This window comes from Coloeus monedula (genome assembly GCF_965178545.1).
Source record: "Coloeus monedula genome assembly, chromosome: 12".
Classification (NCBI taxonomy): domain Eukaryota; kingdom Metazoa; phylum Chordata; class Aves; order Passeriformes; family Corvidae; genus Coloeus; species Coloeus monedula.
This window is the reverse complement of record NC_138792.1, coordinates 2,312,660-2,330,210: the sequence shown is the minus strand read 5'-3', so window position 1 is coordinate 2,330,210 and position 17,551 is coordinate 2,312,660. Positions and strand designations below refer to the sequence as shown.

Below are 17,551 nucleotides of genomic sequence, written 5' to 3'. Positions count from 1 at the left end.
TCTCTCTGTCTCCTCTGCCCCCCTCCCACCAACCCCTCCCAGGCTGTGTTTGGGAGCCCTCCTCCCTCTGCGGTGAGACAGGGGTGAGAAAGGATGCTTTTTTCCAAGCTGGAAGAGACAGAAAAGTTTCCCTCTTTGCCAAATTTCTCCCGAGCCATCTTCTGTTTCCCATTAACAGCGAGGAGAAGAAGGAACCCCGCGGCCCAGCTCCACGCTCCTCCCACCGCAGCTCCCATGGGCACTTGTCCACATCCCAGCAAAAAAAGGAGACTTGAACCCACGCAACCTGGCTGGCTGTGACCCAGGGACCCGCAGAGCGAGGACCGGCGGCGGGTGGAAAACAACCCCCCTGCTCTGCTCTTACATCTCCCCCACGGAAACTTTCCAACTCCAGTCGCTGGCAGGAGCCAGGCTGATCCCAGCTGAATTCCTTCCACTTACCAGCAAATAAATAGCAGTTAAATGAAAGGAAAGAGAAAAACACCGTTTTTTCAAAGGGGAAAACAAAGAAGTCAGGGAAAATAAATGGAGGCGAAATGTTGGGCTGGTCACAGGCTCACAGAGATCTTTTTCCTTCCCAGTTGGGTCCTTGTCAGCCTTCCCTTTCAGCTAATTAAGGGATACTCAGAAAGAAAAACACTTCCAGCCCTTTGCCAGCCCTGAGCATTAAGGGGAGAGTCCCAGCAGGCTGGACACCAACCCCAGGAGCCCTGGCCACAGCTCCTCACCCGCCCAGGCACTGGTTTTTTAGACAAATAATTGCCACTGCAGGACATCTGCGGCCTTCTCCCAGTCCTGGCAGATTTCTGCACCAGCCTTTTCCCCAAACCCTCTGGTAGGTGGGCATCTCCAGTCTTGGAATCATAGAATTATGGGGTTGTTTAGGTTGGAAAAGCTCTCTGAGGCCACTGAGTCTTACCAGTGTTAACCCAGTTAACCCAGCACTGCCAAGCCCATCGCCAAATCATGTCCCCAAGTGCCTCATCAGCACGTCTTTTCAATGCCTCCAGGGTGTTTAATATATATCTACACCTTCCCCTAGACAAGGGCTAGTCTTCAAGTATTTCTCCCAACCAACACCTTCCCTGCTGCAAAACTTTGCAACCCGTCCCTCACTGGACAGAGAACACAATTACCTCGGTTTTTGCAACTTTTTGGGGAGCTGAAGGCAGTGATGCACCTTCTGTCCTCTCTCAGGAACAACCCCAGCCCAGGTTTCAGCACTGCACATTCTCCCTCCTCTCTTCCACATCTCCCAGTCAAGCTCAATCCTTTCCCATTGTGTGGTGGACGGGGATGGAGATGGCATGAAATTGTGTCAGGGGAGGGTTAGGCTGGACATCAGGGAAAGCCTCTTCCCCCAGAGGGTGGTGGGCACTGAACAGGCTCTCCAGGGGCATGGCCCTGAGGCTGCCAGAGCTCCAGGAGTGTTTGGGCACCGCTCTCAGGGACAGGATGGGATTGCTGGAGTGTCCTTGCAGGTCTAGGAGTTGGACTGGATGATCTTTGAGAGTCCCTTCCAACTTGGGACATTCTGTGATTCTATTATTCTGTGAGATGGCCATGAGGATGGGAATGGTGTGGGAAGAGCCAAACATCCCAAACACCCATCAGCCAAGGCTGGGGCACCCCCAGGATGAATGAGATTGGAAGAAAACATCCCTGTGTTTTTCCCAGTGCCAACCACACGCTCCACTGGCACTGCCGGCTCTGCCCTGCAGCATCATCTCCAGAGCCACCCCCCACAGCCCTCCAAGCTCCAGAGGGGAAAAATGCTGTGGTAACCTCAGCCTCAGCCCCACTGGAGCGAACATCCCGAAATAGAGAGGGCTGGGATTCCTCCCCTGTGGCACCCGGGCAGAGCCGCCCACCCCAACATTACCAAAATATTTCAGTTATGTTACTTATTTGCTTCCACCCAACACAGCCCAAATTGCCCCGAAGACAAAGTCTGCCCAATACCTGACGATGCACGGGGCTGGAAATACGAAAGGGAAAATCGTGGTGGCTGCTCCGGGTGCTTTCCGAGGGGAGGCCCCTCCCCAGGCTGTGCCAGGTGGTTTTTAAGTTGTTTTGCCCCCAAGGTTCCCTCCCAAAGGAGGTGACACCTCCCTCCACGGCCTTTCCCACCTCAGCTCTCCCACCACACCGGCGGCTCCCCCAGACTGTCCCTGGGCTCAGCCCCAGCCCCAACCCTCCCGTGGCATGAGGGACACGAGGTGATGGCTGACCCCACGGAGGACCCTCCTCAACAGAGAGAATCTCTTAAAAAAATCAAAATAAATGAAGAAAAGCCGCTTTCAAGCATGCTGAGCAGAGCCCTGGGACAGGCACAGAGCCAGGGCAGCACCCTGGGCTGACACAGTGTCTGTGGGACAAAGCAGCTCAGTGGTGGAACATCTGGGCTCTTCTCCCGGTGGCCATCGGGAGGTTATTTCTTGCCCCAGTGCTGGAGAGTTTCCCCCGGGTGTGCAGCACAGACACCAGTGCCTTTGGATAGTGCTCCTGGAGCCTACGGACCAGGAAAAAGATCCCCAGATGACACAACACTTGAGTATCTTCATTAAACCAGACACCCAGAGGGCAAAAGAAGAGTAAAATATCCATGTGATTTTAATCTCTTGGAGCTTCCTTACCTTAAAGATCACATTTGAAAACAACTGGATAGCTCAGAAAAATAGACCAGGCTGTCATTAAGCAAATCCGATCGCTAAAGGAAAGTGAAAACAAGCACTATTTTATTTAATTTTTTTTTTTTTTAAACCTAGCAAGGAGCAGGTTACACCCCTTTGCCAACGGGCTGTCACTTTTGGCTGACCTGCACTCATTTGAAAGTTTTTCAGACGCCGGCTGGCTTCGGGGAAGGGCCAGCCCTACCCTTCGGTGCTCGGGGCAGGCGGGGAAGAGCCGCGGCCGAGGTGCCGGAGTTCCCTGCGGGATGAGCCCCCTGCTTCCCATCCGCATCCCAGGAACCCCGCCCCGAGCCCCGCAGCTCCTGCTGCCCCTCGGACGGGGATGCGCGATCCATGAACCCACAATAGCCGCGTGTGGGTCTGTGCTCACGCTCACATATCCACATAAATTAAACAGCGAGCCCCCGAGGGCTTTAGCCCACACGACAGCCACAGGCAGAGCTCTCTGGGAGCCACACAATGTTTAACGAGACCGAGGGGAACTGGGGACAGCCCGGACCACTCCAAGTGCCCCGGTAGCAAAGGGCTCCGAAGGCAGGTGAAACATTAATGTGCTTTCCCGAGGAAATGCCTTCGCTTTTTGCTGCATCAAGGGCTTTGAAATGGGAATAAACAACAGGGCAGGTTAATGAAGGCTTCTGTCAGTTACTGGGTGAGGTCTGGTGCTGCGAGTCAGGGTTAAAAGCCCCACACCCCATCTCTGTGGCCAGGGAGCCTCCTCTTCCTCCCCATGGAAATACGGCTTTTTGGGGTGGGGCTGGGAATCAAAACTACCCCTGTCCCTACAAAACTCACCCTGTCCTACATGTGCCAAGGGTGGGATTGCTGTAGGGAACACACCCCACGGCCCCCAGGCTTGTTTTCAGCTGCCTGAGCACCAACTTCAGCCATCCATGCTCAGGGGCAAAGGGAAAAGCCGGTGCTGAGAGGATTCTGCAGCGTGGAGCTGAAGCCTGCCAGGACTTTGGGGTGTGGAGGGATGTGAGGAGCCAGGGGCAGCCCTGGAATGCAAAGCCCCAGGAGTGGGGTGGGTCTAACCCCTCTGCTCTCCCCAGGCCCGCTCCATGGGGATGTGCTGGAGGACACCAGCCCGCCCGTGCTCTGTGACAGCCCCGGGGATGCTGCTCCCAAGGCCTCAGCCGATTCCTCAGCCTCTGCAGTGATCCTGGCACGGGGCAGCCCCTTCCCAAGGGAGCTGGCACAGCTCGTGGGGTGGCATCATGGACAGGCAGAGCAGGACAGGGGTGCTGGGTGCCAGCAGTGAAGAGAAGAGCGGTGAGACCACAGCAAATCCTCACGACGGGACTGAGCAGAGGCAGCCACACATCACCGGTGCCCGTGTCCTGGCAGGGAGGGTTCCCAAATCCCAACTGCTCCAGCTGAAGTTGTGGCAAAATGTCAAAACATTTTCCACTGGCCAAGGACCGACTCTGAGCGGAACAGCAAACACAGCCAAATCGTGCTCCCCACATCAACCACAGGCACCCCGGAGCTGAAACCGTCCCCTAAAAACATCCCTGCTGCAGCACTGATGCACTTGGAGAGCAGAAGGCTCGGGATGCAGGACCCCGTGTGCATCCACACTTGTTCTGAAGTGTCCACGAAGCTTCAGTGTGCCCAGGAGCTGGGAGGGAATGGGGAGATGGAGGAGCCGAACCCCCGGCAGTGCCGCTGTCAGTGCTGGCAGCCGCGGGCCTGTCGGGATCACACGGAGTTTGCAGAGCCTGGGAGAGGCTGGGTTTTGTCTCCTCTGCTAATGAGACTGATACCAGCTGCTTCTCGTTGAACCAGTCTGACCATCGGGCCGAGCCAAAACTGATTCATTCATAAGAAAATGGGAAAGGAGATCGACTCGTCACCCTGACTAATGGGGAACAGGGCCAGCAACCTGCTGCTTCCACACCAGCCCCGCCACATCCTGCTCGCTTGGTTCTTCATCGTCTTCCCGAACTCCAGCGCTCAGGGGAAGCTTTGCCCCGGTGCAGTCGGGTGATAAAGCAGGAGTTACCTGCTGCAGAAAGTGTCGGCACGTGGCCAGGGGCTGGAATCACCCGGCAATGCTGGGCATTTAGCAATAGCTGATTCCTGATTCGGAAGCAGAGGAAACATTAAAGCCTTCAGAGACATGGTTTTCCATGCTGTTCTGCCTCACATCATCTTCCCAACAGCTTTTAGGGTTGTTTTTTATCTCCGTCCTTCTTCATCCGGCAATAAAAATCTAAACAACTGCCTTTGTGGAGTAGAAAAACTCTCCCTGCTGTAAAAACTGTTTTCTGTGGTTTTTTTTTTTTTTTTTTTTTTTTTTTTTTTTTTTTTTTTTGCGCGTCATTTTTGTTTATGAGGCATGGGGAGCACAAACTATGGCAGGGGAAGGCTGCAGATGGTGGGGCTGGGAACCCTGGGGTTGGGAGGATGCTGTCCCAAGGGAAGGAAATGAGCTCTGGGGCTAATCTTATCTCCAGATGGAGATTAGGATGGGCCAGCAGGAGTTAACAGCCAGGCACAGAGGTCAGACCAGGACCTGAAGTGCCTCCTCTCTTTGGTTCACGCTTTGGTTGATGAACTGAAGCGGGGCAGAGTTTAACAGTTTAAAAAAAAAATCTGCCACGATTTCTTAGCTTTGGGCAACACACTGGATTTTATATGGATCTTCCTTAATAAAGGCCCTCCCCTACAGTGCAGATCCTGAGGGAGTTTCAGCTCTCTCAGTTAAAAGCCTGTGACACCATCCCTTGCCCCCAGAACACCTGAGTTTTTATCACCTGACTCTGCAGGCATCAGGGCAAGCAAGGCAAAACTTTTAGTTCTTGGTGAGAAACCCACCCTGGGTCTTGAAAATTCCCATTTTCAAGGCACAAAAGCACCAGCCAGGCCAGTTTGGGTGGGGAAATGCCCCAAATCCTGACGCTGGGAGTACTCAGCCTCCTCCACAGTTCCACTGGGACAGTGGAAAACCGGGACCACGTGAGTCAGAGACAAGCAGAGCTCTGGATATCGCAGCCAATGTCTCTCACCTCTCCCACACCACCCCAGCAGGCTGCGGAAGAGTTGCCAAATATAAAATTTTCATTTTCCCATCTGGGTTCCAGGGCAGCAATCGAGCACTTTGCACGTGACACTGAGATTGGAAAAGCCTGGTGCAAGGGCTTTAGGATTCATTCCCAGCTGTCCCTCCCAAGGGCATCCAGACCCCCAGCACTGGCCCCATGCCCTCGTGCGGCTCTGAGTGTGCACCCCACACCTGCTGAGCAGGACAGGAAAAACCTGCAAGGGATGGAAATCTCATTCCCAAGGTGCGAGGGAAAAGCTGCCCACAAAGTGTTTGACAACATCCCTGTCAGTCCTCACCCCTTCCCCTCCCAGGCTGGTTTCTCACCAATTCTGAAGAAGCTTCCCTGGCATCAGAGCAGTCAGCACAGCTTTCATTTAATGCTGAATTTTCCCCCTGGGTAGGGGAATGGAGGGGAAAAGGCAGGAGGAGCCTTGCAAAGACCTCAAACCTGCAGCAGTGCTGAGGATCCAGTGCATTTACATTACATTTACATTAAAAAAAAAAAAAAAGACAAGAGCCCAACACGGCCGATATTGCCCCCTTGGCAACGGCGTATCCCGATACCTCTCTTACTATTATCCTCTGCAATTAAGTGATAAAGCTGTAATTGCCTTATCTGATGCAGCTGGGCAAAGCAGCAAAGCAGGAGCTGGCCTCCACTGCATCACCCTGGGCATTTTAAAGGCACCCTGCCCAAAAGGATTCTCCTGCTTTGTAGACAGATAGGACCCTACAGCAGCTTCCTCCCCCCCGAACCCGGGGCAGCAGCATCACCCCTGTGCCTGTGCACTGCCCCACTTCCACCGCCAGCTCCCAGGCAGGAGATGATCAGCCCTGGCCAGGATGGGAGCACATGGAGTGAAAGGAGCAGCTCTGGAGCCACTCTGGCTGTGGGAAGGCAGAAGCAGATGGTGGAGGGACCAAACCCCCGTCACCAACGCCTCTCCCAGCCCTTCCCACATCCCTGCTCCAGCATCCTGGGGAGCAACACGAGGCCAGGCAGCCGGGAGAGCCTGCCAGGGGCCAGGGCACTGTGAGAGCAGCCCTTCGGTGTGGAATCCAGCTGCATCAGTGGGCTCGGGGCACTGGTTTTGGAGGAGGTGACCCCAGTTTTCCACTGGGGTGCCTTGGCATGGGGAGCAAAGCCACACCCAGCTGCTCTCAGGCTATAAAAAGCCCAACTTGGTATTTCCATCCACATGTTCATCACCTCTAAAGGAGCTCTGATGGGCTGTGGCATCTTCCCAACAACACCAGCCCCGATTTCAGCTGTTTTTAAGTTTGGTGTCCCCTGAATCCTGATCCTTGCAATTTTTCCAAGCCTTTTCCTGTTTGACCTCAGCACCTCCCCTGACCCTGGGGAGCTGCCACCAGAACCTTGGGAAAGAAAACTCCAAAATCCTCCCCTGTGCGAGCATTTCCCAAGGATGCCCCGATCCCCCTGGGCAGTGAAGGGCAAAGGCCTCCCTGCCCCTGCAGCCCCAGCCCGGGGGCCACGGTGAGGGGCACCGTGCCCGTGCCCCCCTCGCAGGGCGAGCAGGCTCCCGCTGGGGAGCAGCCACAAGAAAGGCTGGTGCGATTTGCATCGTTAGCATTCTTTCCGTTTTAATAACCCAAGGTGTTACCAGCAACACTGTTACTGATTTTTATCTCCGCAGAGCCTTTTAAGAGCGCCAATTTGTTTTTCTTGGAGATCTCATTTTGTTTTATTAAAGTTGACACCGAAGAGGGGGAAAAAGGAGACGTTCTGGGCCCAGAACGAAAATATCCCGTTTAAATACCCTGTATTATTATGTTCTTGGAAACGCTTCTCCGTTGACTTTAATTAAGCTCTCCCTGGGCTCGCGAGCTTGGCGTGCTTGGCTCTCAGGCAGGTTTAATCCCAGACAAGCTCCCCACACCCCCACTTGTCCCCGCTCCCACAACTCTTTAGAAACAAACTGGGTTTTGCTGAAATACACGGATTAATAGCTGGCCCACTGATGCCTTTTCCTGGTCTTAAAATCAAGAGTTAAACACAGTTAGAAGGGGAAAAGGGATTCTACCTCGGTATTTATTTTAAGGATCCTTAGGTGCACACATCCAGGTCAAGTGCACCAAAATGCACTCCGCAAAAATGCACCCAAAAGATCTGGTGTAACATTATAGGTGTTACTAATTAGCAGATCTATCAAAGATTCCCCAGTGAGAGGCTCAAGTGAGCCCCCCTCCCCAAGGAACCTTCCCCTGGATGGTTCTATCTTGGTTTACAGAATGTGTTCTGGAGAGGACCTTGGGCTCTGGGCCACACTGATCCCCAGCTACGAAGCTTCTAAAATGTTGAGTCTCTCAGCTTGACAAACAAGCCCAAGAATGTAGGCAAAAAGCACTAAGGAGACAGAAGCTGTAAAAAAGGTATAACAGGTATAAAAGAAAAGGCAAAAAACCTTCATGGCATCACCACCATCGAGAACATCGTGACGTTGCCTTTTCGTCACCGGTCATGGCATAAGCACATGGCTACAACCGCTCTGCTCGCTTTGCCAGAAGACCTGAAAAGCAGCTTTACTCACTTATTTTTTTGTTCTCTCTTATTTTATTATATTTTTATTGCCATTGCGAGGCTGGGGGGGATCCATCTCTTGTGCCTGAACATGTCCCAGAGCTATCAGGGCAGGCAGGGTGGCCACAGCCAGGCTCTGGTGGCCACAGTGCTGCTGCTGAGCCTTGTGCTGGGTGCTGCCGTAAAATCAATAATTCCCACCCCCCTGTTGGTAGAAGGAAGCTCTTTAGGATGATTGCAAACACTCCAAAAGTTGGGAAATCCCAGGAGGGAGCTTGTCTGGGCATCATCTGGTGCATACCCATTATGTAATTACCGTCAATCTTTAATCACAGCTGATACTTTTCCGTCAGACTCGAATCAGACAGAGCATGGGACGCACAATCCTCACTGAAGGAGCTGCCATCAGATGTGATTCTCACCTCAGTGGGCCCAGGTTTATTCACTGAGCTCCCACTGCTTTGCACAGGGTTTGTGGAAAAAAACCCTCCGGCTCCCTGGCAAACACCCACATCCCCCAAGAGGGAAGGATTTTGCCTCCCTTTTACGCACAGGATCTGCAGGCGGACAGATTAAGGCCAAGAGCTTGAAACAAAAGCTTTGTTTTGGTGCCTGATGTGAGATGACCGAGAAAAGGGCCTTTGAGGATGCCACCGGGCAGGGCAGCCGCGTGCCCTGGAGTCCCCGGCCCAGCTGGTCCCCGGGATGGGGTGGTGGGTGGGTGCTCAGAGCAGGTTCCTTGGCTGCAGGCGCTGTGGTAGGGTTGTTTCTGCTCCCTGAGAAGGGCCCCGGTGTTTGCCCGGGGCGAACCCCAACAAGTCAGCCCATGCACTGAGCGCCTGAGCCGCTCCGGAGCACGCGGGGCTTCCCGCCCCGGGAGAGGCAGCTGCTCTGCAGGGAATCATGGAATGGTTTGGGTGGGAAGGGACCATCCTGGTCCAACCCCCCTGCCATGGGCAGGGACACCTTCACTGGACCGGCTGCTCAAAGCCCTGTCCAACACGGCCTTGGCAAAGCGAGCAAAACCCGTCACTGAGCTGCTAAATCCAACCTCAGAGCCAAAAAATTCCCAAAGATGCGGAGGAGCAGGGTTTGGTGAGCTCATCTCCTCCAGCGTGAGGTTTTGCAGACCAGATTCTCCCAAAACCACGCCGCTGGCAGCACTGACCCCAAAGCACCCTCCCCACCTGGCACTGGGGTGCCTGCACCGGGCCACGGCGCCGGGAGCTCCCGTTGCAGCAGGATGGTGCAATCCTCCTCTGCCAGCACCCTGCGGGGTGCAGGGATGGAGGTGCAGGGTATCCCCGAGATGGAGCTCCCCTGGGGTACGCAGAGGGGTGCTGGGGCTGCCATCCTGCCACAGCGTCCTCTCGGTGATCCCACATGCGGCCGGGAGGTTGCTCAGAGCACGCTGGGCCGCTCCTTGCACGGAGGGTGGCCCGGCACGGCACAGCACGGTTGCCAAGCATACCCAAGATGAGTTCCAGCAAAACAACTGGCCACGGGCACGGGGCTGTGACCCGGCAGCTGTTCCCGAGGGTTTTACCCCGTGTTTCACCCCTCTCCAGCTCTCGAAGGATGTGCTGGGGACAGGGGGCAAGCTGGTGCATCGCGTAATTTTTTAGGGATCTACGACTAAAAGGGCAAGGGCGGGGGCGGGGGGAAAACCCCGCAAACGTGCTGCTGGAATGCAGGGCTGTGGCACCCTGCCCGCGGGAGGTATCCGAGGGAGGCCGGAGCGGCGCTGGCCGCGGCCGGAGCTCCGGGCGGGCAGCGCAGCGCAGCGGGCAGGGCGTGCGGGCAGCGCCGCGTCCCGCCGGCCCCGGAGCTGGCAGGACCTGTTGTGCGAGGTGCCGGGGAGAGGCTGGAATGGCTCGCGCCTGCGAGCGTGTTGCAGCAATTCCCAGCGCACGTCATGCGGGTTTTGCAACCGCCCCGACCGTCTCGGGGTGGATGCGCGGAAAGGGCCCGCGGAGAACCGAGCGCTCCGGTGCCCGCGGCGGGCACGGCAACGCCCGGCGGGACAGCCGGGCACGGCCCTCGGCCATGCCCAGCCTGGCACAGCCCTCTCCACCAGGCCTCTTTCAGCAGGGCTGAGTGCCAGAGGGCAGCATCTCCTTGCCTGGCAATAGGCAATAATCAATCCTTCGAGGAAGAGGAAGGGAAAACCCAGCAAATCGCTGCTGTAATGGGTGCAGCAGCGTATTTGCACACGTGCTGTGCTGGTGTCTGGTCCTATTGCTGCCCATTGCTGTGGTGATGCCATGGGATGCACAGGCTCAAGGTTGTGGAGATGCAGGGAAAAGTGATTCCGCAGGAAAAAGTGATTCCTTGGGGAAACCACCGGCTGCAGGATGTAGGTGTGTGGCCTCTGTCTCAGCTGGGAAGTTCTGGCGTCCTCCTCCATGCTCTGACCCGCTCATAAGAGATCAACCTGAGGGGTGATCACTCCAAAAAAAGGGAGTGGGAGAGATCGAGGTATTTGGTGACGTGCCAGAGAATTCCGTATGGCACCCAGACAGCAGCCAACAGTGGGCAGAACCCCAATATGGTTGGACCCGATGCTTTTAGAGGCCTTTTCCAACCTATTCCATGATTATGGAGCCAGGGTGGAGCTCATTTGTGTCCAGCAAGGGGGCACAGCTTTGGAACTGCCCATGGCACCACTCCAAACGCCGCCGATGTCCCCACGTGCCGTGTGTCACCTCGCTGGGCTGCGCTGGCCCCCTGCTGCTGGCATGTGCCACGCTGGCTGAGGGCCCTGGGATACAACAGCAAAAGGCTACTCTGGGCTCGCATCCAGATGGTGCCAAATCCTGCCAGGCACAGTGGCAGTGCCACCATCCCGCCGGGGTCACCTCCCCGTCAGCACGGCAGGAGCGGGGCTGGTCTGCTGCCACTCAGGGAATTTCCCCCGTGCACACCATGGGATACAAAAATCAGCCTTGGGAAAGTGGAAACCCAGGTAATTCCTCCTTCCCCAAACTGCCCTACAGGGAATTCGGCTCCACATCCACCGATCCTGACGGTCCCCCTCACGCCACCAGATTTTCTGGAAGACTGATATGTGGCAGGATGGGATGATTGATAGTGCTGCCTCGTAAGTGGGATAATCCCTGTGAACAGACGTGTCTGGAGACTCTGGGTAAGGAGGGAGAGCCACGGGGGCTGTCCCAGGGACACGGGCAGGTGACAACGCCCACCTGAGCTATGCACAGCCGGCCCCGGGCACTGCCAGCGAGGTCAGCGGCACCTCCCGGCCGCGGGGTTTGGCCCAAGCTGATGAGTTAGGTCTATTTTAAGGTGTTGGATGTGAACCATCCCAGCTGATGGTCGGCTTCCAGCTGCTGAGGGGTTTAAAGGAAATTAAAGGGTGATTTGCCAAACTTGTGGGTTTCTCCCCAAAACAGGAAAAGAAACGGTTCCTTTGCAGCCCCACAGCCTTGCACTGCATCACACCCCATCTCACCTCGTGCCTCCACATCCATCCCAGCCCTGTGACCTGCAACATTCACCTCTTCACCCTCCAATCCCTCCTCAGCCTCATCCTCTTCCTGCTCCCAGCCCAGTCTCAGTGATGGAGCTGCAACTCAGCACCTTCCAAATTTAACCTACGATCCAAACCCCACAAAGTGGAGGTGGTTTTGTTCATTTAGTTGCAACTGAAAGGACCAAAAAACTCCAAACCAACTGCACAACTCCATGTCCCACTTCTTCCTGTGCCACAGCAAGGTCACAGGAGCTGCCACCACTCAAGGACAATGGCCACCAAGAAATACAACCCTTCATCTTCTTGGCTGGCTGGTGAAGGACACTTAAAAGTAAATTAAAAACCACTAAAATGGCAAATGTGCTGGCTGAGAGGGCCCCTGCAGTCTTGAAAAACAAGAACCTCCCTTAGAAACAGCACTCCGGCCTCCTAATAACCTTAATCGCTCCCAAGAACCAGGTTTAACAACATGACTGGGCTTTGTTTGCTTTTCAGGCTGCTTTATCTCACAGGGCACCTTGCAATCAGCTCAGGCAAAACCCCAGTTCCTCTAAAACTCCCCCGTTTCCCTGCAATCACAAACTCCAGCTTCCAAAACAGAGGCAGCTGAGCTGGGGCAGAGCCTGGTGCTGGCACGTTGGCATCCCACCATGGGAAACCCCCAGTAAATCTGGGAAAACTCCGTGGTGCCCTTTGTACTCCCCAGCTGGCAGGGCAAGGTAGTAAAAACGTCTTTTTTATCTCTTTTTGCTGGATTTACATCCCCATCTGGGCTATGTAAATATAGTTCATATCAGTGCATCCCTCCCTGGGGTTAGAGGAGGGTTGGAAACCCGGATGGACATGGGAAAGGCCCCAGAAATGCTGAGCTCCACGGCACCCTCGGCCAACAAAGCTGTGAAACGGGGCCAGCACAGCACCCTGGCAGTTAATAAAAGCTCCAAATCCTGCAGATTTGGGTAAGAAGGTGACAACCACAGTGTCACCTCCAGAAGATGGGAGCCTCCCAGTGCCAGCACTGGACAATGACCCCATCATCCCAATTTAGTTGGGATCATTTCCAAGAATTACCTCTCGCAATCAAAAACAATGTGGAGGGAGGGGATTCTCCCCCTCCTCTAAAGGGGTTCCAAGAGAGCTGAACAGGGACAGGACACAGGGAATGGCTTCCCAGTGCCAGAGGGCAGGGCTGGATGGGAGATTGGGCAGGAATTGTTCCCTGTGAGGGTGGTGAGGCCCTGGCACAGGGTGCCCAGAGCAGCTGGGGCTGCTCCTGGATCCCTGGCAGTGCCCAAGGCCAGTCTGGACATTGGGGCTTGGAGCAGCCTGGGACAGTGGGAGGTGTCCCTGCCCATGGCAGGGGTGGGATGTGGTGATTTTTAAGGCCCCTTCCAACACAAGGCACTCTGTGATTTACCCTCACCTTGGGATTTCTCTTCCCAGCTGCTGGAGCTCCAGCCACGCTCACCCACCCACGGAATCTTCCTCAGCCCAGAGAGGAGCCCATGACTTCTCCTCCCCCTCTTTCTTGTGACTGTTAGCACTGAAATGCTTTATTTCAGAAAACAAACTCACTCTTTCTTACCGAGCCTGCATTACAACACTGGAGTAAAAATAGCCTTTTCCACCTGTGCTCACCTGTCCTAAGGATGTGAAATCAGCACAAAGAAATTCCCCAGCAGAACAGATGGGAATTCAGGAGTAAAGGCGGCATCAGCCCTGGCTTGGCCTCAGGATCTGGTCAGCCAAGGACTGTGGGCCATGCACCATCCAGCTTCCCTAAGCACAGGGAGCTCCAGCGGCCTCTGCTCCCTGTCTGGAGCTGGACTAAAGGGGGGAAGCTGCTCCCCAGATTCTTGCACACAGATCAGAGGATGCTGATGGACACAGGGATGCACTCAGAGGAGCTGCAGCCAGACCAGCTCCTCAGGCCACCTCTCTGATTGCTTTCAGTTCCATTTCCAGGAACCAAAACATTAAATATTAAGCGAAGAGAGTTAATCTATACCTGGGATATTGACACAAAGCAGAGGAGGGGAGAAGAAAAAGATAAATAGACCCTTTTTAAAAAAAAAAAAATCTATGTGTCTCTGCAGGCTGTCCCAGAAGGGCTTTCCAGACCTTGGGCACGGCACCAAGGATGTGTTTGGAGGAACAAGATGCACCAAAAAGTGTCACCCTCCCAGCTCTCCCCAGGTAGCTGGACCACCCTCTGGGACCCTCAGGTGGCTCAGTGCAAGCAGGACCTCTCTGGCTTAGGGCACAGCCCTGGACAGGGGCAAGGTCACTTTGTGGTCCCCTCTCCCAAGGCTGGGGCAGCAGACAGTGATGTAAGAAGGTCAATGCCCAGTTAATGCTCCCCAGGACTGCGCTGCCACTCAGAAGGGCTGTTGGAGCTGGGGAAGATGAGCGTGCTGGGATGGCTGCTCTGTCCCTTGGCTCAGGGTCAGCCCTCACTGCGGGACCAGCACAGGGGCAGCCATGGATCCGTGGATCCCTCAGCAGTGGAACGAGCCTTGTACAACCGGAGGGAAACATCACCACTCTTCTCCCAGCAAACACCCTCAAGCATCGCTCAACACCTCTCCAGCAAAGCTGGATTTCTTCCCTGGCCGAGTGCTCACATGTATATTATTACTTTTTTTTTTTTTTTTATTCCGGTCTCAGCATTCCTCCACTCCCCCCGCAAGAAAACAAACCCGAAAGCACAGAGTGTGCCTCGCAAAGGCCCCGGCGCTGGCGTCCCGCGGGGAAGGGGCACGCGGTGGTCGCAGCAGCCCGCCCGCCCCAGCCCGCCGTGCTTGTTGACATAGGCAGCACAGTATATTTCTCTAAAGAGCCGAGCCTATGCATTCGATGCATTGCTGCCACAGGGTTTGTTTTCAAAGCCTGACCCCAGACCTGAACTCCACGGATCCTGCGTTTCTCAAGATCAAACGCAAGAAAACGTGACCAATGCAAACAAGAAATAAACCTTGATAATTATAGCCGGGGCGGCTATTGTTCAGTGCCGACTAGCACCCGCTTTAGCATAAACAGAACCCTATTTTTAAAGGGATGCCTGGCCAGCTGACACCATTACTCCCCATTCTGCCTCCAAAGCCCCTCTTTGATACAAACCCACCTCCCCGAGACCTGGAGGAGATTTAAGAGCAGAGACAAAAGGCTGAGCCATGCCCACAGCCATACTGGATGCCGCTGTTGGAGCAGGGAGCGGATCCTCATCCTCCCAACCTGCTCCGGGTTGGCGGGGGATGAGGGGCTCCCTGGGGTCCGGCTGTTGCCTGCAGCTGGCGGGCTCAGAGTGACGTCGGAGGACAAACAGACAGCACCGGTCTTTTCAGGAAGGCCATATCACTTAGCCCTTGGAAAGGAGCTACAATATTTTCCTGATTATGTTTGCACGCAAACGAGCGCCGCGGGGAAATTATGCAATGCTGAGCGGGGAGGGGTGGGAGCAAGGGAGGAAGGGCTGGAGGGGGGCCCCAGGCTGCACCCCGCTGCCCTCGGCCCCAGCCAGTGCAGCTGCAGCCCCGGAGGTGCCGCAGATGGGCTCCATCGCCGGAGCCTCGGCACCGCAACCCCGGAGCCACGACTCATTAACGGCCTCTTCATTAAGCACCCAGACCAAAATGCATATATTCGTCACCCAGGCAATTTAATTACCCAGCCTGGGTTCACCTCGCACACCCACACGCCCTTCTTTCTCGAGGCCTCTGTTCGGTCATAGCCTTAAATAAATAGATGGCAGGAGCAAGAGGCAGATGCTGACTCCTACAACCTCTGTCTTGGGCACAGAGCCTTTAAACCACCAGAACTTGCAGTATTTAATTTCTTTTGTTACCGCTTCTACCTTTAGAGCCCTGCCTTAGGCTTTCTAGATACAATCACAGGCAGCAGGAAACAGAGAGCTACACTATGAGCTTCCTGGGCATCACACGCGCGCACACACTCACTCCCAGCCCATCAATCACACTAATTACGACTGGCCACACGTCCACAGCTCTCTGTGGCACTCCGTTACTGCCCGTAATTACATGGTCGCATCGTTTCCCTGGTGAGAGTATCACAGAGTTAATTTGGGATTGTAGATGTGGTGGATCCTGTAATGAATTTCATCCCGGCGCGCTCCCCGCCGCACTCGCCGGCAGCTGAGGGAGGGAACGCAGGCAATGCTGGTCCCCAAAACAAGGCTTTAAGATCCTCACACACCCCTGGCACTCATCTCTCCCCAGCACAGTCCTGGTTCCTGGCTGCTGCCCACGTCCCCCCCAGAGCCAGGACAGCACCACAAGCAGGTTCCCTCAATGCCAAGTGCTCGTCCCCACCCTGCAGATGAGAGCAAGGTGGGCCACAGGTGTCCATCACAGGGATGGATATGATCTTCCAGGGAGGACAGCAGGGCCTGGGACAAGGCCGGGCCTCCCGACACCGGTGTCCAGCTGGGACCACCACACAAGCAGGCTGGTGTCCCTCTGCCAAGTCTACTTCAACAGCAGGCTCTTGGCAGCAAGAAACATCCCTTTTCTCCACGTTAACCCTACCCAGTCTGCATCCTGGCCGGGCCTGTGGGTCCTACTGAAACACACAGCTGGCTGCTGCCCACGGATCTTGCTTTTCAGGGATGTTAAGTGCTGGAGACCCCGCGCTGCCCTCGGAGTGACCGCGCAGGCGGCGCTGCCAGCCCTGCCCTGTGCCGGCTGTCCCTCTGAATGGACCCGGCTCGGAGGAAGCGTGGCAGCCAGGCAGATGCTCTCCTGCAGCCACCCCCGGCCCATAAGGCAGCCAGATAGAAAGCTTGAAAACCCATAAAAGAGAACAATAATAAAGAAAACTAGAGGGGGTGGCTCACACCCAGCAGCTGATTCACCAGCGCTGCTCTGCTTTACCCCAAGACACACCGGCAGGACAAGCTAAGGGCGTGTTTTTCAGCCGAATTACTTTTAATTGAGTACATCGGAGCTTAGAAACACATGATGCTGTCGGAGATAAATATAGCCACGGCTACGAGGATGGAGGGGGCAGGGAGCAATCGAGGTTCAACACAGCCGAGAAGGAGCTTCCAGCTCCGGGAGGCAGCGCCGGCCGCGCCGCCGCACCTTCCCCCGCTCCGCTCGGGCATCCCCGCTCCGCTCGGGCACCCCCCGCCCGCCCTGCCCTGCCCGGGGAAGGGGCCGCGGAGCCCGTACCTGTTTTAAACTCTAGCGCCGGGTCCTTCTCCCCCTCGCCCAGGTCGCTCTGCAGCATCATGTAGAGGATCCCGAAGGAGTTGTGGATGCCGAAGATGGAGCCGTTGCACCAGGCGGCGGCGAAGACCACCACCCAGCCGAAGCCGCCCTCGGGGGGCTGGAAGGGCGCGGCGGCCCCGCTCTGTCCCCGCTCAGCCGCGGCCCCGGCCCCGGCCCCGGCCCCGGCCCCGGCCCCGGCCCCGGCCCCGGCCCCGGGCTCGCTCTCGCCCGCCGCCGCCGCCGGCACCTTCTCGTCGCGTTGCGCCATCGCGGCCGCGCTCCGGCCGCCGCCCGCCGCCCGACTGCCCCGCAGCCGGTCCCACATGCCCGCCGCCCCCCCCGGCCGGCCCCCCCGCCCGCCCCCTCCTGCCGCAGCCTCACTCCCCGCCTCCCCTCCGCCGCCTCCATCCTCCTCCTCCTCCTCCATCGCGCCGCTCGGCCCCCTCGTCCCTACCTGCGGCGGGGGCCGCCCACCCGCCCGCGCCCCCCTCCCGTCCCCCCGCGGCGCTCAAAGGCGGCCCCGGGCCCGGCCGCGGCCCCGCATCG

The 17,551-nt window shown here is 56.3% G+C and overlaps 1 protein-coding gene across 1 annotated transcript in view; it reads right to left on the bottom strand.

Moving 5' to 3' along the window:
- Positions 1-17,330, bottom strand: part of SLC16A2 (solute carrier family 16 member 2) — a gene marked incomplete at its 5' end in the record, with an annotated part of 34,528 nt that extends 17,198 nt beyond the window's left edge. Inside the window, one exon of the mRNA XM_082289698.1 lies at positions 16,967-17,330. Coding sequence (XP_082145824.1) covers positions 16,967-17,330 — 364 coding nt within the window. The remainder of the gene's footprint in view (positions 1-16,966) is intronic.
- Positions 17,331-17,551: the final 221 nt, after the last annotated feature.